The 26,750-nt window shown below is 38.9% G+C and overlaps 1 protein-coding gene across 2 annotated transcripts in view; it reads right to left on the bottom strand.

Annotated features, from left to right (window-relative positions):
• Positions 1 to 26,750, bottom strand: part of POLR3B (RNA polymerase III subunit B) — a 115,431-nt gene that overhangs the window by 24,696 nt on the left and 63,985 nt on the right. For both annotated transcript variants that reach the window (XM_082850196.1, XM_082850197.1), the window contains 5 exons: positions 23,724 to 23,851; positions 15,211 to 15,420; positions 12,688 to 12,846; positions 11,059 to 11,176; positions 9,412 to 9,554 (listed from right to left, as the gene is read on the bottom strand). In XM_082850196.1, the coding sequence (XP_082706322.1) occupies positions 9,412 to 9,554; positions 11,059 to 11,176; positions 12,688 to 12,846; positions 15,211 to 15,420; positions 23,724 to 23,851 (758 nt within the window). The remainder of the gene's footprint in view (positions 1 to 9,411; positions 9,555 to 11,058; positions 11,177 to 12,687; positions 12,847 to 15,210; positions 15,421 to 23,723; positions 23,852 to 26,750) is intronic.

Below are 26,750 nucleotides of genomic sequence, written 5' to 3'. Positions count from 1 at the left end.
CTGGAATCAAAAATCTGGATTTGAATCCTGACTCTGCCAACACTAAGCTGTAGTAGGCAAGCAAGCTACTCACAACTCTCAATCTCCTATTCTGTATAGTAGAAATAACAACACCAACTAGAATTGTAAAGGTTAGAGGATGGAATATAGATGAAAATGCTTATAAACAATTAATACACAAAAGGTAAATACTATAAATGCAGGTGACTCCCAAATTTTATCTCTAGTCCTAACCTCTCCCTGGAGCTCCCGACTCTATACCCAAATGCCTACTCAACCTCTTCACTTGGAGTCTAATGGGCATCTCGAACCTGAGGGCCAAAATCTCAACCCCTGCCCTTGCCTAACTCCAAAAAAACCATTCCTTCTCCAGTCCTCCCCTTCTTGGTAAATAGCCCTGCCAGTTGCTCAGGCCACAGAACTCACCCTCAGTTCCTGTCTTTTCCTCCTCCAACATCTCTGCCATCAGCAAGTCCTGTTGGCTCTAATTCCAGAACATATCCAGAATCCATCACTTCTCTCCAATTTTCCACTGCTACTGCCCTTGTCCAAGCCACCGTCCTCTCCTCCCTGGACCACTGCCACAGTCTCCCTGCTTCCCTCTCTGTTCCCCTCCAGTCTGCTCTCCATATGGAATCCAGGGTGATTTCTTAAAATAGTAATTAGATCTTGTCCTCCTTTGCTTACACTCACCACCCAACAGGCCTATTGGTTCCCAGCATATTTAGTATGAAGTCCAAACTCCTTTCCTTCGGCCACAAGGCCCTGTAGTATGTGCCTCATCCTTTTTCTCTCACTATCTCAAACCATGCTCCTCCTCAGGCACGTGCCTGGCCAGACTGGCCTTATGTCTGTTCCCTGACTATGCCAAGCTCACTGATACCTCGGGGCTGTTGAACTTCACTCTCCCAGACCCTTGCTTCTCTGGCTCCTTTTCATCCTCCAGGTCTCAGCTCAAATGTCGCTTTGTGCAAGAGGCCATCCCTGACCATCAATCCACAGTACGCCCCCTCTCCCCGCAAACCAGTCACTCTTTCACATCAGCCTTCATCTGCAGCACTTATCACTATCTTAAATTATTGTGTTTGTGTTTTTATTTACTTCTTTTCCATCTGTTTCCTTCCCTAAGAAAACATAAACCCCAGGAAAGCAGAGACCCTGTCAGTATTTACCACTGTATTCCCAGTATCTAGAACAGTGCCTGGTACATACTGAAAGCTCCAGAAATGGATCAATTAATTAATAATATAAGCACTTGAGATGATCCTCCATCATCTCAAGTTCAACAAGACACAGAGTTGCTTTGAGATCGGTGCCCTCATTTCCAGGCTTAAAACCAGTCACTGTGGCCTCCTTCCTCTCCTTGGCTCTCTTTATTCCTGTCGGTCAACACGTTGCACTGATTTGCTCTTTACTGTTGCTCCCCATTTTTTCTTTCACAGGAAAAAAAATCTTCATCACAGCCTTCCAAGTCCAGACCCCACCCAGCCTGCCTTCCTTTCCTGCCCAGCCTGCAAGAGAAGACAGGGGACAGACCTACCAGCAGTTACCTTTACTGACTGCTGGCGGTGCTCCAGGCGCTGTGCTCCCTGCTTTACACACATCATTTTGTTTAATCCCAGTAACAACTCCTAGGAAACCGTCTCCATTTCAAAGGGATAAAATTGCTCACTTAGCGCTCAGGACCTCTACCTCTTTGCTATACTTTTTCTCAACCTGAAGGCTTTCTTTGAACGCTGAACAGAGGTGGCCATGAAGAAAAGGAGAAATGTGTCCATTCAGTAAGCCCACAAGGCAGGGCAGGGCTAACGCGTATACATTACAGGAAAGCGCACTCAGGCTCAATATAACCATCGGAACGGTGCCACCACAGAACGGCTGCCTCAGAAAGCAGCAAGGGCCCCCCTCCACAGCTCATGTGCGAAGTGGAAAACCATCTGCCAAAACTAATCTAAAAGAAATTCTTATACTGGGGAAGATGGATTTGGACTAGACTTCTAAAAGGTCTTTTTAAACTCTGAGATTTTGTCCCTATCTACAATAAGCTCTCAACTTCTCTCTCATGAATGGTCTTCACCATATAGTTTACTATTTAACTATATGTAATCCTTTGTATTCATCTTTTTGCCAACTCCTTAGGGGCATTAGCCAAGGGTTGAGTTTCCTTTCTACGTCCTAGAGAGCCCAACGCGGTTTTGAGCCCATGGCAGTGACTTAAATATGACCAAATAGATTCTTTGGGCTGTCAAGGCAGATTCTCACTGAAGCCCAGGGTGCACATATGGGTGGCATATGCATTTAGCTATTTTGGTTGGAAAAGCTTCAGTGGGCTTGTGTGGCCAGTTGGCCAGTTGGACTGGGGAGCTATGAATCTAGGGTGATGAAAGCCCTAGCACCAGTCTGGATAAAGATGAGACATCCCATTTCTGATATTTACTAGGAAGAATAAGTTATACTAATTTGGGGAGGGAAGATTTTGTCTTGTTATACCTGTACATTTAAGATATTTAATTATTCCACAGACACATTGAGTGAATACCATATAATATGCAAAGTGCTGTGATGGGGGCTTGGGGGGGTTAAATAAATTAGTAGGGCATGTTTCCTATCCTCGATAAATGTAAAATATACTTAAAGTTAGCAAACAAGGTATTCTGATATTTAGCAACAACATATACAAATATTTTAAAACCATTGCTATTTTTGAATCTTTACAATTTATATATAAATGAAAAGAACTTGAAAAAATAGGCTTCTGCTACTGTCATGCCTCTGACTTCAGATGGGTGACATTCAAGGAAAGGATCAAAATGGTAGACCTTAGTTACAATAATAATCCAGGGAAAAGATAAGCTATTCTCAGATAATTAAGAGTTGACAAAATGTGGTTAATACTCTTCTGATAATTGTTAGCATTTATGTCATAATTCTGAGTGTGTGAACTTTAAACATTTTTAATTTAGTTTTAAATCTTAGAAATGATTAGAACAACCAAAAAAAAAACAAACAAAAAAAACAAAACAAGGTACCTTGGAGGCAAGGCTCTGGTCAGCAGACAAAAGGTTGGTGCTCTAAAAACCCTCCTCACCTTTTATTAAAATAATTTTAACTTCAGTTCTATAAGCTGCAGAGAAAACAACCAGGCACACTAAGCATTCTTGTGTTGATAATTCTCGAATAATGGACATATGGATTTCCAGTAAACAGGGCAGATGAAACACACGTTTATCTCTACTCCTTCTCAAACTCCTTATCAAAACTCCTTCTCCAAACAGGAGAGTTGACAAAATTAAGGTAGAAACCTATAAGGAAAAAGAATGGACAAGAGAGAATTTTGAAAGCTGATGAATAGAGGAAAGAACAGTAAGTGACTTGAAAGAAGGAGAAAAATAAACCTAAGTACCTGCAGCAGAGGCACGAGGAAGTGAGCTGACTCAGCCCTCACTGCCACTCCCGGGAAGGCTCAGGAAATAGCACAAACTGCTGGCAAAAGGGGGATGAGGTGTGGGGCTGAGGGCAGCAGGACCGACTCAAAGGCCCCCATCCATCAGCAGTTCCATTGGGCTCCGCGTTAAAAATGTGTCTGGACTGATCCCTTCTCACCACTTCCCCCGCCACCAGGCTTTTCCCACTCACCACCTGGGCTCTTAAAACAGCCTTTTAACTGCTATCACTGCTCCTTCACTCGCCCTATCATATTTCTCATCTGCTCAGGCCCCTCCAGGGGCGTCCCTCTCCCTCAGAGTAAAAGCCGAAGTTCAGAGTGACCATCGAGGCCTCACCTCTGACTCCCTCTGCTCCGGCCACACTGGCCTCGTGGCCAGGCCTCGAGCACTCCAGGCTGGCTGCAGCCTCAGACCTTCCTTTTCCCTCCACTGCTCGTCCACCTGAGAGGGTCTGCTCCCTTACTGCTCTCAGGGCTTTCCTCAAAGTCATCTTTTCAATGAGGTGCTGCTCCTCGACCACTTTACCTAAAACTTCAGGACTAACCACTCCTGCCCCACATGCTTCCTATTCTGCTCCCTTTTTTTTTTTTTTTTTTTTTTGGTCTTCTCAACACTTAACATTATCTCTCTTGCCCACAAGAATGTAGGCCCCACAAGGGCTGGGATTTTGTCTGTTTTGTTTACTGCTTATCACCAGGGCCTAAAATAGTAGGAGATATTTAATAAACATCTTAGGAGATATTTAATAAACATCTGTAGAAATATATGTTTGTATAAGAAATCATCAGAACCCGCGTTTCTATTCTCCACCCCATACAGCCAAGAAACTACCCTTCTACCCCAAAACTTACCCGAGAAACTGAACCACAATGACCCATGATCCACAGGTAGCAATTACAGCAGAGGGTGGGGTGAGGGGCTGGCCTGATACAGAGGAATAAAGTGAAAGTCTGTGCACTGAACCAGGGGCTGCAGCCCCCTGCCCCTATCTGGCTTCCAGAAGGTCAGCTGATAGCCTTAAGCACTGCACCCACCCTCATGCCCAGCTGCAACCTTCAGGCAGTAGCTAGAAAGATCCTACTATGTAGAAACTGAATGGTTCGCTGCCTGATCAACCTACAATGACAGCCACCAGTCAACAAGTTCTGTCCCTGGGACACAGAGCTTTCAAAGTTCAAGGAGGCAGCAGACATTAAAGGAAAGCTTCCAACCACAACCACCAGACCCTAAAACACACAGGAGGGAAAAAAAACCCTCTAGAAACAGAGACAAAATTAGAAACAGAAGAAAAACAAAACCAAAAAAGTAAAGCTAAAAGAAAACTAAAAATATATACATATATACCTGTTGTTGTAAAAAGGAGGAGTACAAATTAAATTTAAAATTCTAATTAGAAATTAAAAATATAATGGGTAGGTTAAAAAAATCTGGAAAATAAAATCGATCAAATCACCTAGAAAGAAAAATAAGAGAAAAGAATGGAGAGTGGGGGGAGAAAAGGTAAGAAAACTAGAGCATCAATCTGGAAGATCCAATATCTAACTAATAGGAGACCCAGAAAGAACATAGAGAAAATGATGAATAAGAAATTACCAACAAGAAATATAAGAAAATGTCCAAGAATTGAAGGAACTCGAACTTCCAGAATAAGAGGGTGCCTGATTTCCAAGGGCAAGGAATGAAAAAAGGGTCTATGGAATTTCAGAATTCAAGACAAGAAGAAGATAGTAAAAGCTTCCAGAGAGCAGGGTGGGGTGAGGAAAGAGAGAAGGATGGAAGGAGGAAAACAGAGAGAAACAGAGCATACACACAACGATCAGGAAGAATGACATTACAATTCAGATAAGTAGCATGGAATCCAGACGATAATGTAGCAATGCGATCAAAATCCTTAGGGAGAAGAATTTTAAAATCTAGAATTCTATATTCAACCAAAGTATACATCAGGTATGATGACAGAACATGTTCAGACATACATGAGCTCAAAAAATTTACTTTCCATGCACACTTTCTCAGCAACGTAACGGACGGACTATCCCACTATGGGGGTGGGGGTGGGCTGGAGAGAAAAGTGACATGGGAAGAGCCAAGAAACAGGGGCTCAAATGGGAATTTCATAAATGACTACCATTCAGCAGACTTAGAGTGCGTTGTGGACTGTGTGCCCGAAAATTCATATGTTGGAGTCCTAACTCCTGGAGTACCTCAGAACGTGACCCTATTGGGAGACAGGGTCTTTAAAGAGGCAATCAGGTTAAAATGAGGTCATTAGGGTGGGCCCTAATCCAGGATGACTAATGTCCTTATGAAAAGGGGAAATGTGGATACAGACATGTACAGAGGGAAGATGATGTGAAGACACAGAAGAAGACAGCCATCCATCTACAAGCCAAGGAGAGAGCGCTTAGAAGAAAGCAACCCTGATGACACCTTGATCTTACATTTCTGGCCTCTGGAACTGAGAGACAATAAATTTCTATTGTGTAAGCCACCCAGTCTGTGGCATTTTATTTTGGCAGTCCTAGCAAACTAACACAGAGTGCTTCCCAACCTTTTTGGAAAACATTTTAGGGCACACAAGATGAGCTGCTCAGGGCCTTGGCTGCCCCAGGCTCTGCTCTGCATTCCTGAGGGTTACAAGGATTAATCTCTCAGTCCACCTATTACGATTCTTAAAACGCTGGCTGGGAAGGTCTGGCTCAGAGTATATAACCACCACAGTTTGGAGGAGGAAGAGTCAGAGTGCTATAAAAGAAATCATCTGGGGAAAAAATGATCCTAACAGACTACTGATCACGTGGAAGATTGTGCTGAGAGGCTGCTGATGGTATAGAAGAATGGTAAGGAGAATAAAGAAAATAAAGCAAAAATTTTAAATGAGATAATTATTAACTTCTGAAAAAATAAAGTTACATAGCAAAGGAAATACACTCAACAATTACTTGGTTTGGGAATGAACAATATTTATGTAGTCAAACTATACAATCTAAATAATTAAGTAACTCAAAATTATGATAAATCTATGAGGGAATGGAGCTTGGGAGCAGGAAAGAGAGGTAGCAAAGTGCTCGGTCCTCCTACCTGTCACAATGGGAGATCAGCAGGTGACATCTAAAATGGATGAATGAATATAGGGCTGCTTAAGAATATTATTTAGAAATACAAAGATGAAGATGAGACGAAATTGCTTCTAGGAAGCAGAATTGGAAGAAAGGCAAGGACTTATGTTTTTTAGTACAAGCCACACTTTTTTGTACTATTTGACTTTTTTAAGCCATGTGCATTTATTATTTAATAAAAAAATTATACTTAAAGGAAATAAAAATTATGTTCAGTTAAGCGTCCTATGTTATTCCTCCCATTACTCTGGCAAAGTTTACATTACCTATTTTTTTGTTTGCTTTTTTCCCCCCTATCTTTTCAATAAATCTAATGAAGCTGTAAGAGAAGGGAATATCAAGGGAATCTAGGCTAATCAGAAGGTTTTACCCTTGGATTAAAAGCCATCTGGAAAAGGAAAACTAGCAAGATAAACTCCTCACTACAAGTGAAAGGTCATCGAGACCCAGGAGGACTTTTTTCAGTTTCATATAGTGATGTACTAGTCAAAGCCCCCTAAGAGTGAACAGACCTTTAAAATCTGCTACGTTTCAGATCACTGCAAGTTGGAAACCACTTCTGTCAATGAACATTATCCATAATTGTTTGCAAAAATGCAACAGCACAAAGACTTGTTGACATTTTACCTAGCGGTCTGCATTCACAGGAACTTACTAATCAAGTGTGGTTTTCATTTTCAAAAGTAGCACGTTGATTATACTGTAACATATATACACTTATATATAATATACAGATTAAAACCTGGGTAAAATCAATCCAACAAGAGTGGGGAATCTGTTCCTTTTCACTTTCCCCCTACCTTCAATTCATTCATATATTCAACCGTTAGCAACTACCTACTAAGTATCTACTATGTGAAAGGCTCTTATGAGAATATAAAGACACGGTCCCTGTCCTCAAGGAGTTTAGTGGCGTGAGAACACAGTGGATAATCACTGAAATGTACTCCAGCCTTCAACTCTTTACACAATACTCTGATGGAGTAATGCACAAGGATTTGGGCTTCAAGTTTGCAAACTGATTCAGCGTGGAGATGTCCTCTTATGGTGTGCATTCTTGTAAAGCTTCCAGTGCCAACATTTTACAAGGGAAGCATCAAGCTTTGCTCTTGTCTAGGTAATAGGTCAAGTAAAATAGAGGCTGTTAACAAGGCCACGGCTACCCCAGAAAGACTCAGGAGTGTACCTCAGAAATTGTCAAGACCAAGAGAGAAGGAGAAACAGTCTCAATACAGAGAATTTGACTTTCACTAGTAAGCAGTGGAAAATACGAGAACCTCAAGATATGTTTAAAAACACTCAAAAAAAAAAAAAAAACCACTCAAAAGTTAAGAATTAGCATCTTAGGAAACTGTATGAAGTAGAGGTGTCAAATTCACATTTATAGATGGAACCAATTCTTTCTTATAAAATATTGATTGGCTGAAATAATCTTGTGTCTGTTAACTGAACTAACAAATGCTTCTGATGAAATAGTATCTTAGTCTGAAACAGTTTCATTGATGGAATGACAACTAAGGCTAGATTCATCTGACCAAACAAATTGTAAAATTTGATATACTTGCTTGGCAAATAAACAGTCAAAATCATCAAGAATACAACGCATAATTATCCTCAAACCAATCAATTAAAAACAGGAAGAACCATACCAGCAATTTATAAGCAAAGGTGAGGTTCAAAGTTGAAGAGTGAATGAATAACAGCCAATATTAATGATCATTGCTCTCACTTCTTGAGCACTTACTATGTGTCAGGCACAATCCTAACTGCTTAACAGTCAGGATAGCATAGTAGTTAGTTAAGAGCATGGACTCTGAAGCCAAGCTGCTAGGGTTTAGAAACGAGTCCTGCCACCAGCTGGGGACCTTGGGCAAGCAGCTAACCTTGCTGTGCCTCTGCTTCCTCATCTATAGAATGCAGATCATAACAGCACCTACGTCCTGGGGTTGTGTAAAAAACAAATGAGTTAGGAAATATAATGTGCTGAAGACACTGCCACACACACAGTTAGTGCTACAAAAGTGTTAGCTGCTGTTGCTGTTCTTAAAACTAGTAAGTGGCAAACAGAGAAAAAATTCAAACCCAGGACAAACTTAAATACTAGGTATATATTGACTAAAAAAGACCTTACTGATAATGAGTTAATCAACAGTGACACAGTACACACATTTCTTGAAGATAAAAAAACAAAACAAAACCAAAAATGAATGAAAACCCAGCATTAACCACCAACGGAAAGAGTGAGGCTCGCCAGTGGGATGAGCTGGATAAGCAGCGTGTAGGAGAAAGACCACTATGCAGTGGACACAGCACTGCATTGCAGGCGGGAGATCAGGGTCCTAACACCAGCTCAGTGACCAGCTGCGCAGCCTTGACTGGCTGCTTACCAAGCGGAGTGTGAACTTCCTCATCTGTTAACTAAAGGGGCAGATGAAGGTATCTTGTGGTGCTGACATCCTATGATACCATGCCCCAACAGAACATACAGTATTTTAAATATATACCTTTCATAAAAAATAGGTATTACTATTTATTTCTGAACAGCCACTTGTACTTTAGTAGGTACACCATCTAGAATGTATTTATAATTATAATTTTGGCCCAAGCAGTTGCAGAATGAAATAAATAGCATAGAGAAGCAAAACTATGGTATATTTTTAAATGCCATTAAAATATAAACAGGTTAATCTGAGAAATAAAACGAGAATACTTCTGATAACACAGTAATAATTTTTCAAACATACTAAATTTTTCTAATGAGCAGTTATAAAGTAGTTCTTATATAAAGTGGTTAATAAATACTTTACTATAGTTATATAAAAAAGTTGAGAAATGAAACAACTTACCTTTTTGCCCATGACGACTGCTGAATTTGTCTCCAATTTCTGGACGCCTTGTCTGTCTCAGCAGCATTTTGATCAGAAAAGCATCTTCGGCATTTGAAGATATCATCACTTTTTCAATATATGAATCCGTTGCCCCTTTGTAGCTAATATTAAGAGGAAGTCACTAAAGCAGAGTTTTCAAACTGCCCTTTGTGAACCTATCACCCTGGCCATATTTTATGTAATACCTATCACAGAATATTTTGACATTCCCATTTTGGGCTCTGAAAAAATGACTTTCATTTTTCAATAACAAATTCAAATGTGACAATTTCCCTGGTACAGTCCTAGTTTAAAATGGCTAACATTTATTATGAGGCAGGCATAATGCAGTTTAATCTTCACCACACATACTATTCACACGCTGTAATTCCTTTACAGGAAATAAGGAATAAGGAAAACTTATAGGAAAACCGATGCTAAGAGAGGTTAATAAGCACTTGTCCAGGACACATGCCTCATACAAAGCAGACCTGGGATTTGAGCTGGAACCTGTTACTCAACTCCAAATTATTAACCACTTTTTAAATATTACTTTTATCTACTCAGCTCTCCCATCGTGAATTTTTTCACACACTTCACCTCTTATCTGTTTTTCATACCATTATTCAGAGTCTACTCTGTGTCAGATCCTTGTAGGCTCTGGACATACAAAGATTAAGTAGACATGGTTCCTGCCCCAAAGAAACACACAACCAATAAAGGAAGAGAGAAAGGTAAGTGCAAGAAGGTTATCAGTGGTATGGGGAAGAGGAAAGGCCCAAGGGAGATGACAGTCAGTCCTACCAGGGGCTGGGGATGACAGTGGTAGCAGGGAGGGGCAGGCTATCAAGGACTGCTTCCCAGAGGAGGGGACCCTAGAGCTGAGTCCTGACCAGGGGGAATGAAATTCCAGGCAGAGGGAGCAGCATGAGTAAATGCACTGAAGTCAGATGGAACATTTGGAGAATAAGAGACAATTTACTAGAAATATGGGGGCCAATGTGCAAAAGGGTAAGGCTAGAGACGTACGCCAAGGGTCATGGACAGTCGTGTATGTATTACTATTTCATTTGGCCTTTATCCTACAGGCAACACTGTCACTGAGAGTTTTACTCAATCTACTCAAGTTTTATTCTAGTTGCTCAATAGAGTAACATGAAGAGATGAGTAATTTAGGGGAAAAAATTACTCTGGCAGTAACAGAGAGAGCCTGAGAGATGTGGGGAGGTTCAAGACTGGAGGCGGATAAGTGGTCACCAATAACTACGAGTCCGGCAGGAGAGGAGGGCCAAACTCAGACAGCTACAGCTGTCATCGGTGGATTAGAGAACTGCTAAGGAGAGAGAACTTACAGGATTTACCAAATTAAGGTTTGTAATGGAAAGGAGTCAGGATGGCAGTGCCACTCACCAAGGGAGGGACCCAGAAGGAGCATGTCTGAGGCTGGGGTAGGCGAGGGGAGAAAGATGGTTTGGATCTGGGTTTGGGGCCCCTGCTGTCCAGGTGCTGGTATGGAGCTGAAACTGAGCAGATGTCTATCTGGGAGTCACCAGCCAAAAGGAGCTAACTTCCAATTTCCTCTATCCCTTCTTTTTAAAAACCTTTCAATGTATTTCCAATACATACGTGATGGGCACATCTTTGTACTGCGGCTGCTGGGGCACATTACTTCCTTCCAAGGGAATCTGAGTCACTGTGGGCATGGACTTATTTACAAGCACTTGCTTGTTTTCTACTTTCTCACCTAAGAAAGAGAGAAGGGTGTTCGACAAATCACTATCATCTGTATGGAACGCAAAGATTGCTGGTGCGTAAAACCATGTGATTAGACTTGGTGCATGAAATCCAGACATGGAAGAAAAAAGAGTCCACACAGTGGGAACTAGAGTTCAACAGGGCTTGTCTGTAATTTTGCAAGCCCATTTGAAAAACCCATAGATTAAGATCACACTGTGTATAAAATTAAGAAACTCATTTAGGAGACCATATTAATGCGAGAAAATTCATGTCAATAGGTAGCAATTTAAAATATCTCCTTGAGTGTTAGAACAGGTTTGGGCCACTTACTAGTTATTTCAACCAGTAATAAGTCACCACCAACCTAACCTGGACAATGAGAAAATACAAATATTTCTTTGATTTTCCTGCTATTCTCACCTTTGCTTGGTACCTGTTCATGGTAAGCTCAAAGACCAACTACTACACTACTGTCACTGCGCTTATTTTCCCTGCCACAGCACCCAGGTTTAAGAGTACAAAGGCAGCAAGAGGGAGGGGAAGCCATGTACCGCGTGGCTCGGGGCACCACGGGCGGATGCAGCATCACCGCCCAGCACTCACCCCCTGGGCAGCACCCGTGGGCAGGGCTGTGTGGACTTCCTCTCCTAGCCACCTTTCCAACCCAGCCCCCCTTCTCGCCACCTCCCCGCGGCTCCTGTCGCCTAGCGGCCTCAAGAGCTCTCATTTGGCCCCTCTATCTTTGCTCCCTTCTACTTTCTTCTCCACACTGTGCCCTGCCCCTCCCCCCCATCCCCATAGGCACACTGGCCTTCCTCTGGGTCCTTTAGTGAGTGAGCTGCAGGGTACCTGCACAAGCCCTTCCCACGCCTAGACATCCCCCACTTCTGCTTCACTGGTTAACTCCACTTATCCTGCAGCTGCTGGTCATCTCCCCGGGGAAGGCTACCTCGACCTTCCTGACTAGGTCAAATACTCTTGCCATAAAATTGCCCCATAGCTCCTTATATGATTCCTTAACCTGGTTGTAATTTGACCTATGTTTGTGTGCGATCCTTTGATCAACGTTAGTCTCCCACACTAGCCTACAAGACTCATCGGGGCAGGGGCTGTGGGTTGTATCAACAAAATTCATCACAGGTTTATAAGTACAACAGAGTCACAATTTTTAGTGGAAGAGGATTCTGAAGTCAGTTTGTAAGCTAAATGCACAAATGATGAAATACTGGTGTAGATGCAGGGACACGACCTTATTTTAAATATTTCCTTAAAGTGGCTTTATTCAAAATAATAAGTAGAAAAGTATAACTACAATAGATTGCTGTTATGTAAAAACGTATGCACAGAAAAACAGACTGGAAGGAAATTCATCAAAAGTGACCACACCGGTTGAGTTAGGAGAGGGTTTTACAGGTTGCTATTTTTTTCTGCCCTGTATACCAAACATTTAGAAATACTGTTGAATAACTTTCATAATTTAAAAATGTATACATGAAAAAAAATTTTTAAGGCTTTTACCTGGAGAACAAATACCATCTGCATCTAAAATTTCATGTCGCCAGATGGGTTTCCTTGTAGCAGCATCCAACATCGGCCCCATCACTTTATCAAAAGTCTGATTGGTATATCGTTTCAAAGTACATTTAGCATTTTTATATACAAGGCAACGCCCAAAGCCTAAAATGAAACCAAAATGGGTTCAGAACCACAAGTAATATGAAACTATGAGAGGTCAAGATTTGTGTTATTCAACAACCCACCACACTCTACCTCCCTTCCCCACCAAAAAAACACCCCCAAACTGCTCTACATTTAGATAATCTGAGACTGGCCAAACCATATAACAATCTGATAACTTGAAGAACTGGCTCAGGATCTCTACTAACCATATTAACACTAGAATCTCTACAACCATTTTCCAGCATGGAATATACCTTGTCAGGTTGGAGGAAAGTGAGAGAAACCTAAGAATGTCACTGGGATTCTTTGAGAGCACAGAGCCATAGCACATGAAAACTGGAAAGGGCCTTAGAGATCACCTGGCTTAACCCCTGTATCCTACAGGTGCTACGAGTGAGTAGCAGAGAAATTAAGTGGCCAAGGTCACCCAGCAAGGTGGTGGCTGAGTTAAGACAAACCGAGTTCACTGATCAGCCAGCATTCTTCTCATACATCATTTTGGTGCATAACTTCTGCTAACCTTCTCTGGAAGGTTTTCCTTTTGCTGATTTCGGCATTTAGAGAAAGTCCCAAACAAGCAAACAAAAACATTAATTTTTCTCCAGAGAGGAGAGAGAATAAAAAGGACCGATCAAATAATTTCTATGGGAGAGACAGTTCACCGCTGCCCTGAAGATTAGAGTTTACTTTGATTACATTTTTAGACCACATTTATCTAGTGGATGAGGGAAAAGTTCTAGGACCAATTAACAATCTAAACATTAAGAAAAGTAAGCAAAATGAACAGAAGAAAACCTTTAGATGGAGCAAAAAACTCAACCACTGAATCCCACAAAAAGATTCGTCAGTTGTTCGAAAGAGCTGCCAATCCTGCACTAAATAACATTTCCTAACATGCTGTGGCTGTATTTATTTTTTCCCCTTTGGTCAAGCAGTTATTTTAAACTGGATTCTCCCTCTAGTCTCCTGAGGATATACTGAGCCATGTCAGAGTTCACTTAAACAGGAAAAAGTCTCCAGATTAAATGCCAGCTATTACTGAAGAAATAAATGCATGGCTGTAAAATCCTCTGCTTATGATTCTCCACCAAAAGCAGAACTCTTTCAAGAAATCTAAGAATGTGAGTCAGAAAATCAATCAGGGAAGAGTGGATTTCTAAATAAAATCTCAGTGCTCTAATGTAATTTTTTAAATATGAAGGTGACCATGCGATGTAACAACACATTTCTACAACTGGATAGTAGATGAAGATATTTGTGTGTCTTCGAGAAAGGTCTTCGTCATTATGGCTCCTGGTAAATTGTGTATGGCCATAATAAGCTCGGCTCAGAGAGCCAGCTGCTTTGGAAACATTACATGATCTTGAAATTTTGTACAATGGCCATTAAGTACAACGTGCTGGAGTGCTGTGTGAATATGAAATCAGAAGTGTTTTCTTCTAAATGTAAATGGACATTTTATTTACAGGTGGGAGCTTAAAAGCAAGAGGACAGTAAACTCAGATCATTAAATTGTGTTGTGGAGTTTCTGACAGATATCACAAAGTCTTCAGATTTCCACATAAATGTAACCAGTTAATCAGAAAGGAAAACACCTAGTTTTAAAGCATGGCTGTTGTCATTTGGAGGAAAAAAAGAGGCATAAATTAAGTGCAGCCAACATTAATGCCAAAGACACATGTCTAGGAGTACTATTATGGCTGCCTAGCAACTAGGAAGAGTGAAGGGGAAGGCAGAGTGGGTACGCAGGGAAGAAGGAGAGAAACAGATGATGAAGACAGAAGTCAGACTGAGGATCAGGTGATGGCTAACAAACCACCAAGTGGGGACCTGCAAAAGTAAACTGTCAAAACCGGGGAAGAAAAACGTAAAAACAGTGAGCCAGGGTTTGTGTATGTGTACTTTTATCATTTTGCTAACAAAAAGGTACAGCATTATAGGGTTGAGATATACAATTTAAAAAATAGCCTTTTACATACAAATATTACTACTGGCCTCTCAAACAGGTTTGTTGTTGAATATATAACTATTTTCAAAAAACATATTTCACTTATTGTAATTCCTGCTAGGAAATAAACAAGTTCTTACACATTTTCTGTTGAATTGTCTCAAGTCAGCAATAAATTAAAATAAAGGGGAAAAAAAGATTCCTTATTAATATTTAACTAATACCTCTATATAATATTCATTTAAAAAATGTTAACACCAGGACATCACCACCTCCTGTTTGTATATTATAAACTTCAAATCACTTGAAACTGACATTACCATTTTGACATCAAGTGACTTTCATATTGATCATGCCTGTATCTAAATCTGCACAAAGCACCTTTGGTGTTAGAGCTTTGAAAATTCACTTACCTCTGTCCAAGGAAGCCTTGTTTAAAACAAGAGCATCTTCTATATCATAGCCACTATAACTCATCACAGCAACTGTCGCATTCTGTCCAGCTGGCAGTTTCTCAAATTCTATCAACTCAATAGTCTTTGTTTTAACCATGGGTTTTTGTGGATATGCCAGGAGATACATGAGAGTATCAATTCTGTTCCGCTGGTTGTATCCAATGGTACCTTCATTGATATTGGAGAAAATGAAATGCAACTTTCTATTATATCAAATAATTAGGTACCAATGAATACAGAGATAAACACATTAATTTTACTAATTAGATGAAGAAAATCTTCAGGTCAAATATTTAAAGAGCAATACTCTCATAGTGATTAACAACTTTTAAAAACAATTTTTCTCAGTTATGTTAAAAATCCTACAAAGAAGAAAAATCACATTCAAGGTATACTAATCTAAGTAATTTCAACTTTTTGGATTTATAAAATTGATCCCATTTGAAGAGTTTTAGTCTCCACTGGTTAATTTCACATGTTGGTTAATTTCACATGTAAGTCAACAATTCTGTATTTGGTTCTACTATGTTCCAGGCACATTTCCAGTTGCAATTGGAGAACAACCCCCAGTGCTGAGAGGCAAAAAGCTTATACAGTAGGACAAACAGATACATTTCATCAAAAGAAATCAACAATTACAAATGTTCTAAATGAAAAGAAAGCAGGAAAAAAGGGAGGGAACAGGATGAAGAGGAGAGTGAAAGCAGAGAAGAGTAGACTTATCCATTTGCTTAACTATTCATTTATTAAGCAGTTAATAAACACCTACTCTGTGCCCAGCATTGGAGATAAAATGGGGAAAGGCAGGGTCCCTTCCCCTAGGGAATCCAGGGCCCTGTCCAATCAGGGATAGGCTTTTCTCTCCTTAGCAATCAGCCTTTCCACCTGATTGGACCTTGGAGGGGTATCACTGTCATCTGAAAGTGAAACCAGAATGTTACCTACCCTTCTCCTTTTTCTCCATTGGGGTGCATTAGGGTTCAAAGACCTGCCTGAGAAAAGGCTTTCAGTCTCCTGGGCTTGTGAACACACAATCACTCCTACTCAGAGACCTTAAAAACCAGGAAACTCATGTTTGTCCTACTGTTGAGCTTGAGCGTGGGCTTCTCCCAGGTATCTCTTCCTTCCTGCCCTGAGTGGCGCATCTACAGCCCTCACCCACCCCAAGACGTTAACGTGCCATTTAATGGAGTTAAGCTTTAATGTGAGCAGATACCAAAACCCAGTATTTATGTTCTTTACCTTTTTCTCTTATGGTCATTAAATCAATGGCGATTTCAATTCAGGGATGAAAATAACCTATTCAGGCAGCAAAAATGGTATGGTACAATACTCCTTGACGATTACTATAGAAAGAAATAATGAAATCTGTAGGGCTCTAAAGAAACGAGCACCTGGTACAGTGCTGGGCTCACTACCGATGCCCAATAAATGTCAAGTAAATGAAATTATGAGAATACATATTTGTAATTAAATCTCTAGAAAATTAATCAAGTGTCAGCTGAAAAACAACAGCTAAACTGAACCTCATCAAATTTTTGTCAAGTTTACACTATAAATTGCCAATTAATGTTATTTTAGTGCCAACTAATAAACTGGGCAGGATACCTGGTAATAGATCACTTCCTGTTTTAGAAAGAAAACTGTTGCTGCTTGGATTGTTCACTGACAATAAGTTGGTTCTTTTACATGAAATCATTTCAAATTTATGTTGAGATTTCAGCTCCAATGAGACAAAGATTCAGGCAATGTCCCACTAGGCTGCTAAACATGTCCTCTGAAACCTGAGACGAGCATTATTATGCAGCAGGGAAGCATAGCTGCCTGCACCTCTAAACAATGGTGAAAGAGATGGGATCCTGCTATAAATTGTGCTACCAGGCCCCGAACTTAATTCTTGGGCACTGCAACTGACCATCGAATAGATGAACAGCAAAATGGTTTCGCAAAAGTTTGGTGCCTGTGATCTCAACAGAAATTTTTCTTTAAAGACTTTTTAAAGAAGTTGTAGGCGTATACATATATACACATCTTTAGCAGCACTCACAACGGGTGTGTAGGTTAAAACATGATTTATAAACTATGACTTCTAAATTATAAAACTTCCAAATGCCACCACACACCACAATTTTTATAAAAAGTATGAATGACTGGTTACTTTTACCAATAAGCAAGTTTTTTTGAGAAAATGTCATGTAGAAATTACATTATAACACTAGCCTGTGGTGAAGCACGTGCTCAAACTGGGATGCCTCTATTAGTATTTTCAGCTTTCTTAAGGGCACTGCATATATATAATAACTAACACAACAAGAATATATCTATAAGCTGAATTCTCCTTCTACTGTCCCATTTTGGTATAACTATAATCTCCAATGATTTCATTTTCTTACTACCCAGGACATAATCTTTCCTATAAACTCTTATTTTCTTGATCAAAACTTTCTTAAGGAGTCACAAGTTGGCATAACAAGGTATGTAAATGCACGTTAAAACAGTGAAGAAGTTTATTATTTTAAAGTGAGATGAAAAAAAGTAAGGATGCACATAGTTTAGAAAATGTATACCGAGAAACATAAAATGAAGTTTTATACATTTAACTATTTTTTCCATCCTCCTTTGCCCAACTTCTTTTTATTTAATCAATATTACTGAATTACAATAAACTTCACCCATTTAAAGTGTACAAGTTGATGAGCTCTGACAGATATATGCATCTGTGAAACCACCACCAGAGTCAAGATCCAGAACATTCCCAATACTCCCAAAAGGTCCCTCTCTCTGCCCCTGGCCCCAGGTAACCAAGGATCTGTTTATCAGTATAGATCAGTTTGCATTTTCTGAATTTTATATAAATGGAATCATACAGTATGTACACTCTTGTGCTGCTTCTTTCATGTAGCATGATTCTGGGATGCATCCACATGGCTGTGTGTAACAGAGTTCATTCCTTTTTATTGCTAAGCAGTATTCCATCATATGAATATACATTTTGTTTATCCATTCAACTGTTGATGGATATTTGGGATGTTTCCCATTTGGGGCTACTGTGAATAAAGTTGCTATGAACATTCAAGCACAAGTCTTTGTATATTCATTTCTCTTGAATAAATACATAGGAGTGATGCTTCTGCGTTGTTTGCTGAGGGTATGGTTAACTTTCAGAAACAACTTAAGAATTTTCCAAAGTGATTTTACTGTGTTACATTTTCATCAGTGTGTGAGCATTCTGGCTGCTCCACATCCTCACAAACATTTAGAACGTCAGTCTTTTTCATTTGAGTCGTTCTAATGAGTGTGCAGTCATATCTCACAGAAATTTACATTTACCTGATGACTAATAACGTTGAACATATTTTCATAAGCTTATTGGTTATTCCTTTGTGAAGTGTCTGAGTTTTTTGTTTCCGTTTTACTTGGGTTGTCTTATTATCGAAGAGTTCTTTGTATATATATTGGATACAAATCCTCTATCAGATATATGTATTGCAAATACCTTCTCCCATTCTGTGGCTTAACGGTGTCTTTCATATTCTGAACAGTTTCTTTCAAAGAGAAAAAGTTTAATTTTGAGAAAGTCCAATTTATTAATTTTTCCCTTTTTTATAGTTTGTGCTTTTTGTGTTCTATCTAAGAAATATTAGGTGATTTGAGTGCACAAGGATTTTTGCTTAAGTTTCCTTCTGTAAGTTTTACAGTTTTAGCTCTTACATTTAGGGCTGTGATTCATTCTGTATTAACTTTTTGTATGGTATGAGGTAGAAGCTGATGTTCCTTTTTTTCTATATAGATACTGAGACATTTTATTTTGTTGAAAAGATTTTCCTTTCCTCTAAATTGCCCTGATATATTCATCAAAAATCAATTGCCCATAAATGTGTGGGTCTATTTCTGGATTCTGTTCCATTGATCTATATGTCTACCCTTATGTCAGTATCATTACTGTGGTTTTAGGGTAAGTCTAAATACCAGGTTGTATGTCTTCCAACTTAGTTCTTCATTTCTTTTCAAAAATCTGCATCTGATTTCTTAACAATTTTAATGTGCTCAGAGATTTATTCGTTGTTGAAACATTTATTAAGTACCTACTAAACTGGCACTAGGCTAGGCCCAAGGGATATAGTAATAAATAACAGACATAGTCCCTGTCCTCAAGGAACTTATAATCTATGGTCTAGCAGGGAAGGTATCTTCATCATGACCCACAGCAAACTGGAAAAAGTGAGGAAAGAAGTTAGTTTCAGTGGAGAAAAATTTTAGTAAGTTTTATAAATGTCATGGTATAACAGATATAATGTAACTTCTTATAAGTTTCTCAACCAAACTGGAATTCAGTTTCCTTGTCAGAAACAAAAAAGGTATGTATTATAGTTGACAGGATTATTAAGATGATTTAAAAGAAATGTACGTAAATCAGTTGGGTATTCACTAAGTGGAAGCATTCATTATGACTAATATTAACAATATTAGTAATGAAAATATACACCCATCACCCTGCAATACCACCCATTCTACCTCCAACTCTAACCCGACATAATGAACTTCAATTTTACCTCAATTTTAAGTGCTCATTATTAACATTCTAGTCTCAGGAACTGTCACATAAGCTTACATCTAAAATAGCTACAATGATCATATATTTTTTTAACCAACAGAATTCTAAAAAAGAATTGCCAGGGATAATTTGGTCAAGACACCTTTTCATTTTGTATCCCCAAATGGATAAAAAAATAAATAGTCTAAAAAAAAATTCAAACAGAAAGTGGGAGAAGAGGAGATGCAGAATGAAACAACATTTTATGAGGATCTTTGTATATTATGTGTTTTTAATACTTTAAAATTCTCCAGCCTATTTCTAGTACATCCCATCCTACTGTAAAGTGGGGGATACAAGAGAAGGAACTACCCACTTAAGAAGAGACTGTTTTGAAAACAAAAACCAAAACAGAAGTTGCATTAGCTCCTGACTTTAAAAAAACAAAAAACAAAACAGTCCCAGCAATTTGGAGTTGAAGGAGGAAGGGGTGGTGAGAAGGAGCGGGGGCTGGAGGAGGTATGTGATGCATATTCATTAACCGAGCTGATAGTGACTAAAAGATCCTTTTAAAGAGGAGAAAGTGTTCCACTAGAGGATTGCCAACTAATAAAATGGGCAGGATATGAAAGTGTGACTCATGTGAACTTGGCGTCTGGCGCCAGGGAGAGAGCATACAATGCAGCCCCATCACACAGCCTTCACTTGTAGCACTGAGTGACCTGGAGACCTTGCCATTTCCACACACGTCTACCTGACTTCTTGCTCTGAACCATGTCACAACAAACAGAGCCATATCCATGGAAGGGAGGTGTTCCCCAGTAGCACAGTAAGACGCTGTGTGGAAACTTGAACTTTATGAATAATTTAAAGAGCCTCAGATTTTAAGAAACACCCTCTGCTGGTGTTTCATGTTGGAATCAAGTCAGCCCTCTCTTATGTACAAGGTAAGGCTCTCAGTCTCTGTGGTTTGTGCTGTCTTGGTCTCCTTCGTAGTGACAGGAAATGACTTTCTCTTCTTTTTTCACTCTGTTGAATGGGAGGGACTGGTAGTAAAAGGTATATAGTAAACTTCCAGGTTGGTAAGAATATTTAGCAAATTAATTCTGGGATCTTGTCTTTCACTTTCCACATGGACTAACAGATGAACAGCAACTAAAATACTATGTTAGAAAATCCACACAGAATCTCTGAGATGTATATAGTCTTCAGCATGGCTAATATTTAAAATGGGATAGAGTGACTTTTAGTTATCAGCTGTCAAGACAGCAGGGAATTAAAATGAATCCGAGAAGTCCAACTCAAAGAGCCAGGTCTCTGTTCTGGATCTCTGCTCTTCAGACCCGGGTCTCTGTTCTGGGTCTCTCCCTCTGCCGGCCTCTTTCCTTTTGCGAGTTTTCCTATAGACCTCGCTCAATACTTCCGCAGCTACTACAGTGTCCAAAGAGCAAGGTGGCCTTCTCATGTGCAAACTTTAAATATACTTTAATCTCATGGCTTTTCTTTCCAGTCAGGTGTTTTATAATAACAAACAGTAACAAAGGCTTTTTTTTATTACTTAAGATATTCAGTGGCTTTTGTCTTCCTAGCGTCAGCAGTCACGTCAGAGGATTGTATCCAAGGAGCTAAATGTGCAGGACCCAGGGTCAGAGCAGCTGAATACACCAACCTCAGAAAACACAGACAATGAATTGCAAATGACACTCAAAACAAAACGAGAAAAAAAACCTTCACACAGAAAACTACAAAAGAACTCTACAGACACTGAATTGGCTTTCTGTACACACTGATCCTGCTTAACTGTGTGTGGTAACTAGCCGAACGTTTCAGATACTCATGGCTACAAAATAAAAGGCTTTTTTTTTTTTTGGTAGGAAGAGGAGTTACAAAAATAAAAATATTATTTCTTTCATTCAATCACTTCTTTATTTAAAAAAAAAAGATTTGCCAAGTTGAGATAGATGCAGCTCTTTCTGTTTCAATCTTCAAACACACTAAAGAGCGGCATTAGCGATGAAGTGATTAGTCTTCCGTTAATTCTGCTGAAAGTTCTACACAAAAGGTGTATTGTTTCAGCTGGGATTCACATCATGAAACAAAATGGTTTGGTAAACCCAATAGAAGTGATAGCCCTTTCATGACACACAGGATTCAGTACTGTATATTTCAACTTGTTAGCAAGTCAGAAGCACAAGCGGGAAATCAGCCTACACTGCTGCTGAGTATGAATGGGAAAGGCTAAATTGATGAGCCGCTGTTTAGATTTTCCCACTGGGAATTATTCTGAACTGTCCAGGCATTACATCATTCAGGTAAATGGTAGCAGGACAACATGCTTCTTATGTCTTTGTTGCCAACCAAAGGGCAATATAAAAACTCGAAAGGAAATACATACTCTTTATCTGTAGGAGAAACAGAATGACTTAATTGTCAAGCTATGGTCAACTGTAGCTAATTGTAAGTAACTGAGCAGCTAACTGCATTCTAGTTGTTACCCAAATGCAATGCAGAAACCTTTTACAGTTTCTTTATGAACCTCCTTGTATCATACTTTAAATCAGAGATGACAAGTCATATTGATGTCATAGACATATATGAAAATAAAACCTATTAACCGTATTAGGATTTAAATGAGTTTTAAAAACATTTCAAAAAAAAGCTTATAAGCAAAACTTTTTTTGCTAGTGTCCTCTCTGTATCCTCTTCAAGACAAAACTCAAACTCCCCAACATATGGCATCTCTCCACCACGCTTCTATGTCCATACTACAGCATATACTATACAAAACGACCCACACACTGCTTGCTTACGTTTCCATACCTGTGAGAAATACTCAGTATCTTTCAAGGCTCAGTTCAGTTCTAGGCTTCAGAAACGACCCACTCTCTAACCTTAGGTGTTTTTTCTGCTTAGTCCCTTAGATTCTGGCTATCATCTACTATGGCATTTATCAGACTGTACTGAATTACTGTTGTATTTGTTGGTCTCTCCTGCTAGACTGTGAACTCACTGAGGGCAGGGCTCTGTGTTATCTCTATATTTTAAGGTTCCAGCCTCAATGATTGGTTTATTATTGATGCTCAATAAATGTTACGGATGATAAATAAATTAATAGATAAATGAATGAAAGGGAAGAAAAATAGAAAGAAGAAAGGAAAATGAACTCAGAAAATGGTGTGACACATACTGAGTGTTTCAGGAGCTATAGGAGCAATTGCGTGGATATAATGGGTTCAATGACTGTCACCCAGACAATTACTAAGTACATTCTAATACACACTGTGCATCTTTATCTCTATTGCCTTTTGCTCTCCTCCCTTAACCTCGAGTTTTCCTGCTCTTTCTTCCATCTCTCCTGCTTAACTACTTACATTTATATAGGGCTTTTCTCTTTATATTTACCCCCTTGTAATTCTGTGATAGTTATTATATATCCCTTTGTTTGGTCAAGAGTACAAGTTCAGAGAGGTTTTCTCCATTTTTGTTTAAGCTTTAGACATGACAGGGGCACCTACAAGCACTGCAGAATTCCACAGACAACCTCCTGAGTTTGGTAACACTCAGGTGTTAGCAACGCCTGACCTGGCCCAACATGCAACACTAGTGAAGTAAGAATAACACAGCAATTATACTCCAATAAAGAGCTGTTAAAAAAAAAAAAAGAGGGGCTTCCCTGGTGGCGCAGTGGTTGAGAGTCCGCCTGCCGATGTGGGGGACGCGGGTTCGTGCCCCGGTCCAGGAGGATCCCACGTGCCGCGGAGCGGCTGGGCCCGTGAGCCGTGGCCACTGAGTCTGCGCGTCTGGAGCCTGTGCTCCTCAACGGGTGAGGCCACAACAGTGAGAGGCCCGCATACAGCAAAAAAAAAAAAAAAAAAAAGAATAAAGACATAAGTATTTATCCAAGTATTTAGAACCAAGTTCAAGGAGGAACTCTTACCCATGGCTTGTTTCCCCATGGCACACTGATATGTGTTTCTTGGGGACTGGTTGTGATGAGGGTATGGGATCAGGCCAGCACAAACGCCAAGAAGAGTGAAGGGTTCAATCTCCAAGTGGGTGGTATCTCTATCAAGTGAATTAAGAATCAGACATCTTAGGCACCAAGTATTAAAATAAATATCTCTTAAAGGGTATAAAAAAATATTACTATCTAGGTCCCTGAGGACTAAACTTAAAATTTAAGTTTACATAAATACATACAAAAATGTATATATATATATAAAAAACACATACAATACATTTATATCAATATAATAATAAAACCTCATAACAATAAAATTTGATGCTAGTAAAAATGATAGAAGAAAAATATACTTAAAATATAACAGCAAATTATTTTCTTCAGTGAAACTAAAGAGTGAAACTTTTATTTGTAGAAATATAAGAGATAGGAGACAATATGGAATGCCTATATAAAAAATAAAACATCATTACATACTAACTAATAATAATAACTCATTTAAAGAAATTACTATATTAAGCACATAGAAATACAGTATCAAAAATACCTACATGGCACAACATTGTAAATCAACTGTACTTCAATAAAATGTCTTAAAAATAATTTTTTTTTAATATAACTATATGGATGAGTGGCCTGCTTTTCCCCACTTTTCCAACGTATATCAATGAGAAAGTTGTATTACCATTTTAGAGAGAGGACTATATCCCCTTTAAGAATAGTTACTATAGACGTATGGGGACCAATTCTGTAACCACTAGCTAAGTGTGGCTATTGAGCACTTGTTAGACTAGAATGGCTGAGAAACTGAATTTTTAATTTTACTTAATTTTAATTATCTTACATTAATTTTAAAGCTCAAATTTATATTGAAATAGCTCAGTTCAGTTATTTTAAAACCTTTTAGTTATGTTTGTAACCACTTACATGTATTACTCTACTTTTTCAATTGTAAATGTTATGAAATCAGATCAAGTATTTCCAATGAGGGACTTCCCTGGTGGCGCAGTGGTTAAGAATCCGCCTGCCAATGCAGGGGACATGGGTTCAAGCCCTGGTCCAGGAATATCCCACATGCAGCGGAGCAACTAAGCCCGCGCGCCACAACTACTGAGCCTGTGCTCTGGAGCCTGCAAGCCACAACTACTGAAGCCCATGCACCACAACGAAGAGTAGCCCCCGCTCACCGCAACCAGAGAAAGCCCGTGCGCAGCAATGAAGACCCAACGCAGCCAAAAATAAATAATAAATAAAATACATTAAAAAAAAGTATTTCCAATGAAAATTTAGCATCCAAATTGAGATGCAGTGTAAGTGCACACCAGATTTTGAAGACTTAGTAGGAAAAAAAGGTAAAATATCTCAATATTTTTATATTGACTACATGTTGATATGATAATCTTTCAAATACACTGGGTTAAATAAAATTATTAAAATTAATTTCATCGGTTTCTTTTTACTTCTTTAATGTGGCTACTAGAAAACTTAAAGTTATATGGTGACTTGCATTATATTTTTATAGATACGGGGCACAAAGTAAGACTTGATGTAGTAGATGTTAGAATCTTGGTTACTTTCATAATATGTTTTTGCAGAAAATTCAGTTTTGGCTAAATGATAAAGCAACTCAGCTATCTGAATGGGAAAGGGCAGCCAGACTGTTTTTAGGTCTTGCTGAAAGTAACAGATCTCACATCCAGGATCTGTGGTCTCCAATGACCTTCTGTCCCTTCCTCAAGTGTTTCTGAAGCATAACTTTAATCATAATTTCAACAGTTTACAGTACTTATTTTTTTTTTCCTGAGCCAAATGACATAGCTTTTTTTTTATTCTCGATAGTCAAATTGAAATACAAAATAATTGTACCAAATTCCACTGAAATCAACAAATTGAGAGGATCTGATTTACCATCTCTTACATTTATATTACAATTTAAATATACATTATATATCAACATAATACTTCATAGGTATATAATGAGATGTTCTTATTTACTATTTCATAATTTTCCAAAGAAGATGTTTCTTCTTTTTTATGTGACTGGTGAAACTGAAATAGATTAATAATTATCTGTCTTATGTTCATCTTTTCTTAAAAATATGGAACGCTTCACGAATTTGCATGTCATCCTTCCACAGGGGCCATGCTAATCTTCTCTGAATCGTTCCAATTTTAGTATATGTGCTGCCGAAGCAAGCACTACAGTACTTCTGAAGAGAAGTGATTTCCAAGATAACCCAACACATCATGGAAAATTAGTTGCAATGTATATGGCAAAAGATCTCCCACTTATACAGTTATCCAGCTATTTGTTTTTCATTACACATGTATTGAATTGTGTCCCTCGTTTGGTTAGAGAGGATGCTTTCCATGTAGTTCTTGGTTTGAAGAATATAATTCTGACCTTATGACCTCGCAGAACCTCAGTCCTCTCAGTCACTTTAGGCCTTTGTCAGCAGAGAGGGAAGGGGCTCTAGGTTTTGTTTTCTTTGTTTCTGTTTTTTACGGAGAAACAGCTTATAGTGACATTTTATAGCCTAGAATAAAACAGTTTGTTTAAAGTGTACTGTTCTGTTTATATACTGCCAATTTGACCAATGCAAATTAAAACTACTTTTTCCAATGTAAAGATTGGGGTAAGCTGAAAATGAAGAAGGTAAAGATCTAAGTTTCTTCTTTTTTCATGACAACAACATACATAAGATCATATACTATCTTACTATCTAATAATTATTGAAAGTCCAAACTTTGAAAGTCTGGATTCGAATTTTACAAAACAGGGAGGAATATTATTATTCAAAATTATAACCACCCTAAGTTTCTATCCTGAACAGGAAATAGGAGACTTCCTGTTCACTATGCATAAGGGCCTTAAATTTAGCTCAAATTAAGACTAAGTGACCTGTTGCTTGCAATAGTGAAAAAACTGGGAACAGCCTAAATAGTCATCAATAGGGGAACAATTAAGTAAGTTATCTATATGTAGTCAGACAATGTAATAAA

This window comes from Leucopleurus acutus (genome assembly GCF_964270905.1).
Source record: "Leucopleurus acutus genome assembly, chromosome: 11".
Taxonomy (NCBI): Eukaryota; Metazoa; Chordata; class Mammalia; order Artiodactyla; family Delphinidae; genus Leucopleurus; species Leucopleurus acutus.
The sequence above is the reverse complement of the archived record's forward strand: the minus strand, read 5'-3'. Positions and strand labels throughout refer to the sequence as shown.